Source organism: Pithys albifrons, chromosome 29, assembly GCF_047495875.1.
Source record: "Pithys albifrons albifrons isolate INPA30051 chromosome 29, PitAlb_v1, whole genome shotgun sequence".
NCBI lineage: Eukaryota > Metazoa > Chordata > Aves > Passeriformes > Thamnophilidae > Pithys > Pithys albifrons.
The window spans coordinates 3,175,013-3,186,367 of NC_092486.1; the positions used below are offsets into that span (position 1 = coordinate 3,175,013).

The 11,355-nt window shown below is 56.7% G+C and overlaps 1 protein-coding gene across 1 annotated transcript in view; it reads left to right on the forward strand.

The window, feature by feature from the left end:
• Nucleotides 1-10,799, forward strand: part of LOXL2 (lysyl oxidase like 2) — a 58,900-nt gene extending 48,101 nt beyond the window's left edge. Inside the window, exons 9-14 of the mRNA XM_071579081.1 lie at nucleotides 1,077-1,242; nucleotides 2,352-2,595; nucleotides 6,974-7,089; nucleotides 8,168-8,304; nucleotides 8,546-8,657; nucleotides 9,998-10,799. Coding sequence (XP_071435182.1) covers nucleotides 1,077-1,242; nucleotides 2,352-2,595; nucleotides 6,974-7,089; nucleotides 8,168-8,304; nucleotides 8,546-8,657; nucleotides 9,998-10,077 — 855 coding nt within the window. The 3' untranslated portion in view covers nucleotides 10,078-10,799. The remainder of the gene's footprint in view (nucleotides 1-1,076; nucleotides 1,243-2,351; nucleotides 2,596-6,973; nucleotides 7,090-8,167; nucleotides 8,305-8,545; nucleotides 8,658-9,997) is intronic.
• Nucleotides 10,800-11,355: the final 556 nt, after the last annotated feature.

Sequence of the window (11,355 nt, forward strand, 5' to 3'; positions counted from 1 at the left end):
CCTCCCTCCCTTGTGCAAGCAGAGCCCCTGGCATTGCTCGGGGCCCTCCCAAGTGCACAGATGGCACAAGGCATTTAATTTAAATGTGGTTTAATTGCTGGGCACCTCTCCCAAAGGCACAGCCTGGAGATTTCCAACAGCCCCGGGGTGAACTCATCAGTTGGATGGGCAGGACAGGGTGGAATTAAAAACAAGGGGAGATTTCAACCAGCTCAGGAACAAGGAGAAAGAGGGGCTGGAAAGGAGAAGGAAAGAGGGGCTGGAGAGGTGAAAGAGGGGCTGGAAAGGAGGGAGAAAGAGGGACTGGAAAGGAGGGAGGGAAAGAGGAGATGGAAAGGAGGGAGAGGAAGAGGGGCTGGAAAGGAGGGAGAGGAAGAGGGGCTGGAAAGGAGGGAGAGGAAGAGGGGCTGGAAAGGAGGGAGAGAGGAAAAGGGGCTGGAAAGGAGAGAGAGAGAAAGAGGGGCTGGAAAGGAGAGAGAGAGAAAGAGGGGCTGGAAAGGAGAGAGAGAGAAAGAGGGGCTGGAAAGGAGAGAGAGAGAGAAAGAGGGGCTGGAAAGGAGAGAGAGAGAGAAAGAGGGGCTGGAAAGGAGAGAGAGAGAGAAAGAGGGGCTGGAAAGGAGAGAGAGAGAGAAAGAGGGGCTGGAAAGGAGAGAGAGAGAGAAAGAGGGGCTGGAAAGGAGAGAGAGAGAGAAAGAGGGGCTGGAAAGGAGAGAGAAAGAGGGGCTGGAAAGGAGAGAGAGAGAGAAAGAGGGGCTGGAAAGGAGAGAGAGAGAGAAAGAGGGGCTGGAAAGGAGAGAGAGAGAAAGAGGGGCTGGAAAGGAGAGAGAGAGAAAGAGGGGCTGGAAAGGAGAGAGAGAGAAAGAGGGGCTGGAAAGGAGAGAGAGAGCAAGAGGGGCTGGATGTTGGGCAGATGTTTAGGGCAGGGAATGTGGGACTGGGGTTTAAATCTGGGTTGATCAGCCTTTTGCTTCCCTGGGAGGAGAATCCAACCTCCAGGGGGGGTTAATATCCCCCCACTAACGACTCACTGCCCCCTGAGGAGTGTGTGAAATGCCTTTCTCTGCCCTTCTGCCCAGGAAACCTGGTACTGGCACGGGGATGTGAGCGCCGACAGCGTGGTCATGAGCGGGGTCAAGTGCTCGGGCACGGAGATGTCGCTGGCACACTGCAGGCACGACGGAGCCCACGTGTCCTGCCCCAGGGGAGGGGGCAGGTTTGCAGCTGGGGTGTCCTGCTCAGAGAGTGAGTCACTCAGAGCCATCTCTGCCCTGTCCTGCCCCAGGGGAGGGGGCAGGTTTGCAGCTGGGGTGTCCTGCTCAGAGAGTGAGTCACTCAGGGCCATCTCTGTCCTGCCCCAGGGGAGGGGGCAGGTTTGGGGCCATCTCTGTCCTGCCCCAGTGGCCATCTCTGTTTTGCCCCATGGGAGGGGGCAGGTTTGCAGCTGGGGTGTCCTGCTCAGAGAGTGAGTCACTCAGGGCCATCTCTCTCCTGCCCCAGGGGAGGGGGCAGGTTTGGGGCCATCTCTGTCCTGCTCAGAGAGTGAGTCACTCAGGGCCACCTCTATCCTGTCCTGCCCCATGGGAGGGAGCAGGTTTGGGGCCATCTCTGTCCTGCCCCATGGGAGGGGACAGGTTTGGGGCCATCCCTGTCCTGCCCCATGGGAGGGGACAGGTTTGGGGCCATCTCTGTCCTGCCCCATGGGAGGGAGCAGGTTTGGGGCCATCTCTGTCCTGCCCCAGTGCAGGGAGCAGGTTTGGGGCCACCTCTGTCCTGTTCAGAGTGGGAGCCACTCAGGGCCACCTCTGTCCTGTCCTGCCCCAGGGGAGGGGACACATTTGGGGCCATCCCTGTCCTGTCCCAGAGGAGGGGACAGCTTTGGGGCCACCTCTGTCCTGCTCAGAGTGGGAGTCACTCAGGGGCCACCATGGCACACACTTTGGGGGGTGTTTTTAGCCCATTTAACCCCTTCTGGCACACACTTGGGGGATGGGATGTTTTTAGCCCATTTAACCCCTTCTGGCACACACTTTGGGGGGTGTTTTTAACCCACTTAACCCCTTCTGGCACACACTTTGGGGGGTGTTTTTAACCCACTTAACCCCTTCTGGCACACACTTTGGGGGGTGGGATGTTTTTAGCCCATTTAACCCCTTTTGGCACACACTTGGGGGGAATATTTTTAACCCATTTAACCCCTTCTGGCACACACTTGGGGGATGGGGTGTTTTTAGCCCATTTAACCCCTTCTGGCACACACTTTGAAGGGGGTGTTTTTAACCCACTTAACCCCTTTTGACACACACTTTGGGGGGTGTTTTTAGCCCATTTAACCCCCTCCTCCCCCCCTGCAGCCGCCCCTGACCTGGTGCTGAACGCTGAGCTGGTGCAGCAGACAGCCTACCTGGAGGACAGGCCCATGTTCATGCTGCAGTGTGCCCTGGAGGAGAACTGCCTGGCCAGCTCTGCTGCCAACACCTCCCTCACCTCTGGCTACCGGCGCCTGCTCCGCTTCTCCTCCCAGATCCACAACAACGGCCAGTCCGATTTCCGCCCCAAGAGCGGCCGCCACGCCTGGGTCTGGCACGACTGCCACCGGTGAGGGGCACGCCCGGCATCCCCTCCATGCCCTGCTGGTGCCCAGGGGGCTGCCCTGCTGTGGGGGCACAGGGCAGAGGGGCTGGAGTGAATATCCGGGTCGCTGTCACCCTCTGAGCGCAGAGGAACCACCTCGTTGTGGAGTTAATTGGAGAATTAGAGTTGAGGATTGGGGTAGGAACTTGATGGTCTCAGAGGTCTCTCCAGCCCAGATGATTCTGTATCCAGGTGGTGACTTCCAGGGGCCACTTCCAGGGTTTGACTCCTAGGGGTCACTTCCAGGGGTGACTTCCAGGGATCATTTCCAGGGGTGACTTCCAAGGGTCACTTCCAGCAATCACTTCCAAGGGTGACATCCAGGGGTCACTTCCAGGGGTCACTTCCAGGGGTCACTTCCAGGGGTCGACTTCCAGGGGTCATTTCCAGGGGTGACTTCCAGGGTTTGACTTCCAGTGTTTACTTCCAGGGGTGACTTCCAGGGTTTGACTTCCAGGGGTGACATCCAGGGATCACTTCCAGGGGTGACTTGCAGGGTTCACTTCCAGGGTTTGACTTCCAGGGATCATTTCCAGAGTTTGACTTCCAAGGGTGTGACTTCCAGGCTTCACTTCCAGGGTTTGACTTCCAGTGTTCACTTCCAGGGTTTGACTTCCAGGCTTCACTTCCAGGGTTTGACTCCCAGAGGTCACTCCCAGGGATGACTTCCAGGGGTGATTCCCAGGAGTCACTTCCAAGGGTGACTTGCAGGGATGACTTCCAGGCTTCACTTCCAGGGGTCACTTCCAGGAATGACTCCCAGGGGTCACTTCCAGGGGTCCATGGCCCCATCCCTGGAAGAGTCCAAGGCCAGGTTGGATGGAGCTCAAAGCTGGTCTAGTGGAAGGTGTCCCTGCCCATGGCAAGGAATGGAACTTTAAGGGATGGGTTTGAGGTCCCTTCCAACCCAAACCATTCCATGATGCTCTGACACCTTTGTATGTACAGACAGGACCCACCTTTCCACACTCCCACCCCTGCAGGAAGGTGCAGCCACCTGAGCTGCTTCCCCTCACCTGGAAAAGGACCCAAAAATGCTGTGACTCTGAATTTTAAAGGTGCTTCAACTCCACTAAAACTGTCACCAGCTGGGAGATGGTTCTGTGCTTATTTTTGACATTCACTCCCATCAATGCCCCATTTCTCAGGGGGCAATGACAGGGTCAGTATTTCATTTGAGGGGAAAGGATCCGTTTTCAGGGTCAGAAAAGGAGCTGGATGGAGGAAAAGGAGCTGGAAGCCATCCAGGTGCTTTGCTTGTGAAATGAGGGCTGGTGCAAAGCTGATTTTTTTCTCTAATTTGGGGGGAAAGGGAGCAAAGAAACTCAGTCAGTGCCCAGCTCTTGTCCTGCCACTGCTGTGAGAAAACATCAGAGTGGTGAGTTCTCAGATCTGAGAGTTCTTTGTGGTGAGGAGGGACGTGCAGGGAGCACTTGGAGCAATTTGGGAGAGCCCTTGGAAGGGAGGTGAGACTGGGAAAGGATGAGGAAAAGGCCATCTGTGCTTCAAACTGGAATGTGTTTAGACAGAGGAGGATGAACTCAAGTCCTCTTCACTCTTTCCAGTCTGTAACCAAACGCCCTGGGGGTGACTCAGACACAGCTCAGAACCTGAGTCAGACTGAGAACCTCAAACTTGGAGCACAGGCAGCCAAAAGTGCCCCAATCCAAGAGCCCTGTGCCCTCCCAGGGCCTCCCTCCAGCTCCTGCTCAGTTGGCTGAGGATGGGGAAGAACAAAAAGACCTGGAGCAGGGAGTGAAAAGTGATTCATTTCTGGTAGATGGGATTTTTATGGATTTTTTCTTAGTCAGGGGAAAGGTAGGAGGAGGTAAGAAGGGAAAATTTCCTCCCTTTCCCTCCTTGCTCCTCCTTTATCTCTCAATCCATGTGCAATTCTGGTGATGGGGAGTTTGTAAGTCCTGATGATTTTTACAGCTGGAAAAAGAGGATTTATGCACTTTTTTCTTCCTTTTTTTTTAATTCTTAAGCAATGGATTCTGAATGAGGGTCTGTCTGTGCAGTGGCCTCAGAGATGAGCTGTGAAACTCCCAGTTGGGACAGACATTCCCATGGCTGGGATGGCCATTCCCATGGCTGGGATGGTCATTCCCATGGCTGGGACAGACATTCCCATGACTGGGATGGACATTCTGTAGCTGGGATGGTCATTCCCATGGCTGGAATGGACATTCCATAGCTGGGATGGTCATTCCCATGGCTGGGATGGCCATTCCCATGGCTGGGATGGCCATTCCCATGGCTGGGATGGCCATTCCCATGGCTGGGATGGACATCCCATGGCTGGGATGGTCATTCCCATGGCTGGGATGGACATTCCCATGACTGGGATGGACATTCCGTAGCTGGGATGGTCATTCCCATGGCTGGGATGGACATTCCATGGCTGGGACGGACATTCCCATGGCTGGGACAGACATTCCCATGGCTGGGATGGACATTCCATAGTTGGGATGGACATTCCCACGGCTGGGATAGATATTCCATAGCTGGGATAGACATTCCCATAGCAGGGATGGACATTTCCTGGCTGGGATAAACATTTCCTGGCTGGGATAAACATTCCTGTAGCTGGAATAAACTTTCCCACATCTGGGACAGACATTCCCACATCTGGGACAGACATTCCCACATCTAGGACAGACATTCCCACGTCTGGGAGAGATATTCCCATAGCTGGAATAAACATTCCCACAGCTGGGACGGACATTCCCACGGCTGGGACGGACATTCCCACATCTGGGATGGACATTCCCACATCTGGGACAGACATTCCCATAGCTGGAATAAACATTCCCACAGCCGGGATGGACATTCCCATGGCTGGGATGGACATTCCATAGTTGGGACGGACATTCCTGTAGCTGGAATAAACATTCCCATGGCTGGGATGGACATTCCCATGGCTGGGATAAACATTTCCTGGCTGGGATAACCATTCCCATAGCTGGAATAAACATTCCCACAGCTGGGACGGACATTCCCACGGCTGGGACAGACATTCCCACATCTGGGACAGACATTCCCACATCTGGGACAGACATTCCCACGTCTGGGACAGACATTCCCATAGCTGAAATAAACATTGCCATGGCTGGGATGGACATTCCCATTCCCTGGGATAGCCATTCCCTGGGATAGCCATTCCCATGGCTGGGATGGACATTCCCATTCCCTGGGATAGCCATTCCCTGGGATAGCCATTCCCATGGCTGGGATGGACATTCCCATTCCCTGGGATAGCCGTTCCCATGGCTGGGATGGACATTCCCATTCCCTGGGATAGCCATTCCCTGGGATAGCCATTCCCTGGGATAGCCATTCCCATGGCTGGGATAGCCCCCGAGTGGTTTAAGGTCCCCCTGCAGTCCCAGCACTCCCAGTTGCTCTCCTGTTCCCGGAGTGCTCCTGCTGCTCTTTCCAAGCCTGGGCTCCAGCCCAGCCTGTTGCATCAGCCTGACCACACTGGTGTGCCCAGCCCTGGCCACGTGGAGCCCACTCTGTGCTCAGTCAGGTATTTCCATCCCTTTCCTGCTCTCCAAATCCCATGGATTCCAACTGGACTGAAGCACAGCCTGGATTTTTGCTGAGCCAGAAATTTTGCTGATTTTTGTGGGGGCACAGAAAGTCAAAGTTCCCCAAATCCAGAATCCCCCAGAGCCTGAATTTGTCAGGAATCTCCAGCACAGCCTGGGGGTCCCTCCTGCCTTTTGCTGTGCCCAGGGCTGGAAAATTCCCAGTTTAAAATGAAGAAACTTGTCCTGTGTGCCCCCAGCTGGGGGTTGTTCAGGTCTGAGCAGGGTGAGAGGAGCTGCTGCCACCTCTTGTTCTCTGCTAATTAATTTACATTCTGCTCGTTAAACAATTAGTAAAGACAAGCAGGCAGGTGCTGCTCTGGGCACACCCAGCTCTGTGTGGAATGTTCCTTCTCCTGCTACAAGTGATGACTTGGTGGGTTTTTTTTTTTCCCCTTCCTGCCATTATAAAACACTGAGATCCCAAAATTCCTGAGGGAAGGCTTTTCCCTGGAAGAGCTTTAAGGCCAAGGGCAGGTTGGACAGGGCTTGGAGCAACCTTGGAGCAACCTGGGGGAGTGGAAGGTGTCCCTGCCCATGGCTGGAGGAGCTTTAAGTCCCTTCCAACCCAAACCAATCTGGGATTCCCTGGAAATAAATAATCCAGGAGCCAACAGGAAGGTACGATGGGTGATGGAGCCACACAGGGTTATCCCCAGGGAATATTTCCTGGCTGTGGTTTCTCCTGTAGCCCTGGTAATGAAAGGGCTGTTTTCCCAGGGATAATTCTCCCTGTGTGTGATCCACAGGCACTACCACAGCATGGAGGTTTTCACCCACTATGACCTCCTGAACCTCAACGGGACCAAGGTGGCCGAGGGACACAAGGCCAGTTTCTGCCTGGAAGACACGGAATGTGAAGCAGGTGGGTGGCAGGACCTGTGAGCTGGGAATTCATTCCTGTGCCCACAGTTTCCAGGGGCTGGCAGGAGCCAGAAACCAGCACTGAGATGATGGAGGGATGGAGGGATGGGTGGATGGAGGGAGGGAGGGATGGATGGATGGATGGATGGATGGATGGATGGATGGATGGATGGATGGATGGATGGGTGGATGGAGGGAGGAAGGGAGGGAGGGAGGAAGGGAGGGAAGCATGGGTGGATGGATGGATGGATGCATGGATGGATGGATGGAGGGAGGGAGGGAGGGAGGGAGGGATGGATGGGTGGAGGGAGGGAGGGAGGGAGGGAGGGAGGGAGGGAGGGAGGGAGGGAGGGAGGGAGGGAGGGAGGGAGGGAGGGAGGGAGGGGTGGATGGATGGATTAATGGATGGATCAATGGATGGATGGATGGATGGATGGATGAAGGGAGGGATGGATGGATGAAGGGAGGGATGGATGGGTGGAGGGAGGGAGGGAGGGAGGGAGGGAGGGAGGGAGGGAGGGGAGGGAGGGAGGAGGGAGGGAGGGAGGGAGGGAGGGAGGGAGGGGTGGATGGATGGATTAATGGATGGATCAATGGATGGATGGATGGATGGATGGATGAAGGGGAGGGATGGATGGATGAAGGAGGGATGGATGGGTGGAGGGAGGGAGGGAGGGAGGGAGAGGGAGGAGGGAGGGGGAGGGAGGGAGGGAGGGGCGTGAGGGAGGGAGGGAGGGGTGAGGGAGGGGGAGGGAGGGAGGGAGGAGGATGGTGGATCGGATTAATGGATGGATGGATGGATGGATGGAGGGATGGATGGTCAGTCAGTCTCAATTCCCTCCATCCCTACTCTGAGCTGCTCCAAACCCCAAACTGTGCCTTTCCTGATCCCTGCCAAGTGAGGAATTCCAAACCACGCCCCAGGAGCTGAGGCTGAAGGTGGCAGCTCCTCCTGTGCAGTTCACACACTGAACCTGGATCTCCTCACTGTCCATGGGGAGCTGGGAATTCCTGTGGGAAATGCCCAGCCTGGCTTGCTGTGCTTGTGCCACTCTGTTCCTCTCCCCTTTCCTGCCCAGATGTGCAGAAGCAGTACGAGTGTGCCAACTTTGGGGAGCAGGGCATCACCGTGGGCTGCTGGGACGTGTATCGGCACGACATCGACTGCCAGTGGATCGACATCACCGACGTCCCCCCTGGAGATTACCTGTTCCAGGTGAGCAAAGGAGCCTTTGACACACTCTATGGGGTTTATCCTCCCGGTTTTTTTCAAGAATTTATTTGTACATCTCCTGCTTCTGAGCATAAAATCACAGAATGGATTGGGTTGGAAAAGCCCTCTGAGATCATCAAGTCCAACCCTTGGTCCAACTCCAGTCCCTGGAAAGAGCTGCCTCGTGTGTCCCACCCAACCCGCCTCCAAATAACCCCCCTGGCTCTCCCCCCCCCTTGCCCAGGTCGTCATCAACCCAAACTATGAAGTGGCTGAGTCAGATTATTCCAACAACGTGATGAAGTGCCGGAGCCGCTACGATGGGCAGCGCATCTGGATGTACAACTGCCACATAGGTGAGGGTGCCCAGAGCCCCTGGGCAGGCTGAGACCCTCAGCCCTGGCCTGGCAGGCAGGAGGATGCTCTGCACTTCCCTCTGCTCTTCCCTCTTTCTTCTTTCCCTTCCCTCTTTCTTCTTTCCCTTCCCTCTTTCTTCTTTCCCTTCCCTCTTTCTTCTTTCCCTTCCCTCTTTCTTCTTTCCCTTCCCTCTTTCTTCTTTCCCTTCCCTCTTTCTTCTTTCCCTTCCCTCTTTCTTCTTTCCCTTCCCTCTTTCTTCTTTCCCTTCCCTCTTTCTTCTTTCCCTTCCCTCTTTCTTCTTTCCCTTCCCTCTTTCTTTCTGCTCCTCCCTTCCTCTCTTCCCTTCTCTCCTCCCTTCCCTTCTCCTCCCCCCTTCCCTTCTCCTCCCCCCTTCCTTCTCCTCCCCCCTTCCCTTCTCCTCCCCCCTTCCCTTCTCCTCCCCCCCTTCCCTTCTCCTCCCCCCTTCCCTTCTCCTCCCCCCTTCCCTTCTCCTCCCCCCTTCCCTTCTCCTCCCCCCTTCCCTCTCCTCCCCCCTTCCCTTCTCTCTTCTCTTCCCTGTGTCCCCCCTGCTCACCTGTGCCCCCTTTGTGACCCCCATGGCCCCCCTGCTCACCTGTGCCCTCCCTGTGCCCCTCCCGTGCCCCCCCCTGGCTCACCTGTGCCCCCCCCCGCTCACCTGTGCCCCCCCCGCTCACCTGTGCCCCCCCCCGCTCACCTGTGCCCACCCCACTCACCTGTGCCCCCTTTGTGACCCCCTGTGCCCCCCCCCTGCTCACCTGTGCCCTCCCCCTGTGCCCTCCTGTGCCCCCCCGCTCACCTGTGCCCCCCCTGCTCACCTGTGCCCTCCCTGTGCCCTCCTGTGCCCCCCTCACCTGTGCCCACCCCACTCACCTGTGCCCCCTTTGTGACCCCCGTGCCCCCCCCTGCTCAACCTGTGCCCTCCTGTGCCCCCCCTCACCTGTGCCCACCCCACTCACCTGTGCCCCCTTATGACCCCCGTGCCCCCCTGCTCACCTGTGCCCTCCCTGTGCCCTCCTGTGCCCCCCCTGCTCACCTGTGCCCTCCCTGTGCCCTCCTGTGCCCCCCCCTGCTCACCTGTGCCCTCCCTGTGCCCTCCTGTGCCCCCCCCGCTCACCTGTGCCCACCCCACTCACCTGTGCCCCCTTTGTGACCCCTGTGCCCCCCCTGCTCACCTGTGCCCTCCCTGTGCCCTCCTGTGCCCCCCCCCTGCTCACCCCGTGCCCACCCCACTCACCTGTACCCTCCCTGTGCCCTCCTGTGCCCCCCCTGCTCACCTGTGCCCACCCCACTCACCTGTGCCCCCTTTGTGCCCCCCCAGGTGGTTCTTTCAGCGACGAAACGGAGCAGAAGTTCGAGCACTTCAGGGGACTGACAAACAACAGAGTTTCCTCCCGATAATGGCCCTCCCTCCCTGCCACTATTTAAGGCCGAGGACTTTGCTTTGGTCCTTCCCAAACCACTGAACCCCCAGGAAATCCACCAATCAACCCCCTCCGGATCAGCCAAGGAAATTCCCTCCTGCACATCCCCTCTCCTCTTCCCACTTCAGGTGCTCACCCACCTCCTGTCCCGCACTTGGGACCTCCAAACCCTCCTTGGCTCCACCTTTCCACCATTCCAACCTTCTCCAGAGCTTCTCCCTGCCCTCTGCAGCTCCAGCTTTGCTCCCTAGCCGTGTTTTGAGGCTGCAGCAAAGCCCACCTTGCCTTGGTTGGGGGTGCCAACAACCCCCAAAGTGGCTCTGCCCTCCCTTCTCAAGGCACTTCTTGGGCATCTTTAAGCTCTTCTTGGCTCAGCTTGAGCTGCAAACGCCTCCAGTTGTGCTGCCTCTTGCACAGCTCTTCCTCCTCCTCCTCCTCCCTCCTCCCTGCCATGGCACAGCAAAGAAATCAAGAAAGGAAAGGAACCAAAAAGGAGCAGCTTTTCCTCCAAGCAAAACAGTGAAAAGAATTTAAAACTGCAGTGAAACTCTTGGGTACAACAGTCCAGTCCCACCCACCTCTGAGTGGAGCAGAAGAGACTCCTCCAGAGCTCCCTGAAGCTCCACCTGCCTTGGACAGCCACAACTTTGCAGGTTCCTCCAGAGCTCCCTGAAGCTCCACCTGCCTTTGGACAGCCAGAACTTTTGCAGGTTCTCCAGGCCACCAGAGCTCCCTGAAGCTCCTTGGACAGCCAGAATTTCACAGATTCCTCCAGGCCACCAGAACTCCTTGAGGAAGCTCCTTGGACAGCCACGACTTTCCAGATTCCTCCAGGCCACCAGAGCTCCCTGAGAAGCTCCTTGGACAGCCACAACTTTGCAGGTTCCTCCAGGCCACCAGAACTCCCTGAGAAGCTCCTTGGACAGCCAGAACTTTGCAGGTTCCTCCAGCCACCAGAACTCCCCTGAGAAGCTCCTTGGACAGCCACAACTTTGCAGGTTCCTCCAGGCCACCAGAGCTCCGTGAGAAGCTCCTTGGACAGCCAGAACTTTTGCAGGTTCCTCCAGAACTCCCTGAAGCTCCACCTGCCTTGGACAGCCACAACTTTGCAGGTTCCTCCAGAACTCCCTCAAGCTCCACCTGCCTATGGACAGCCACAACTTTGCAGGTTCCTCCAGAACTCCCTGAAGCTCCACCTGCCTTTGGACAGCCACAACTTTGCAGGTTCCTCCAGGCCACCAGAGCTCCCTGAAGC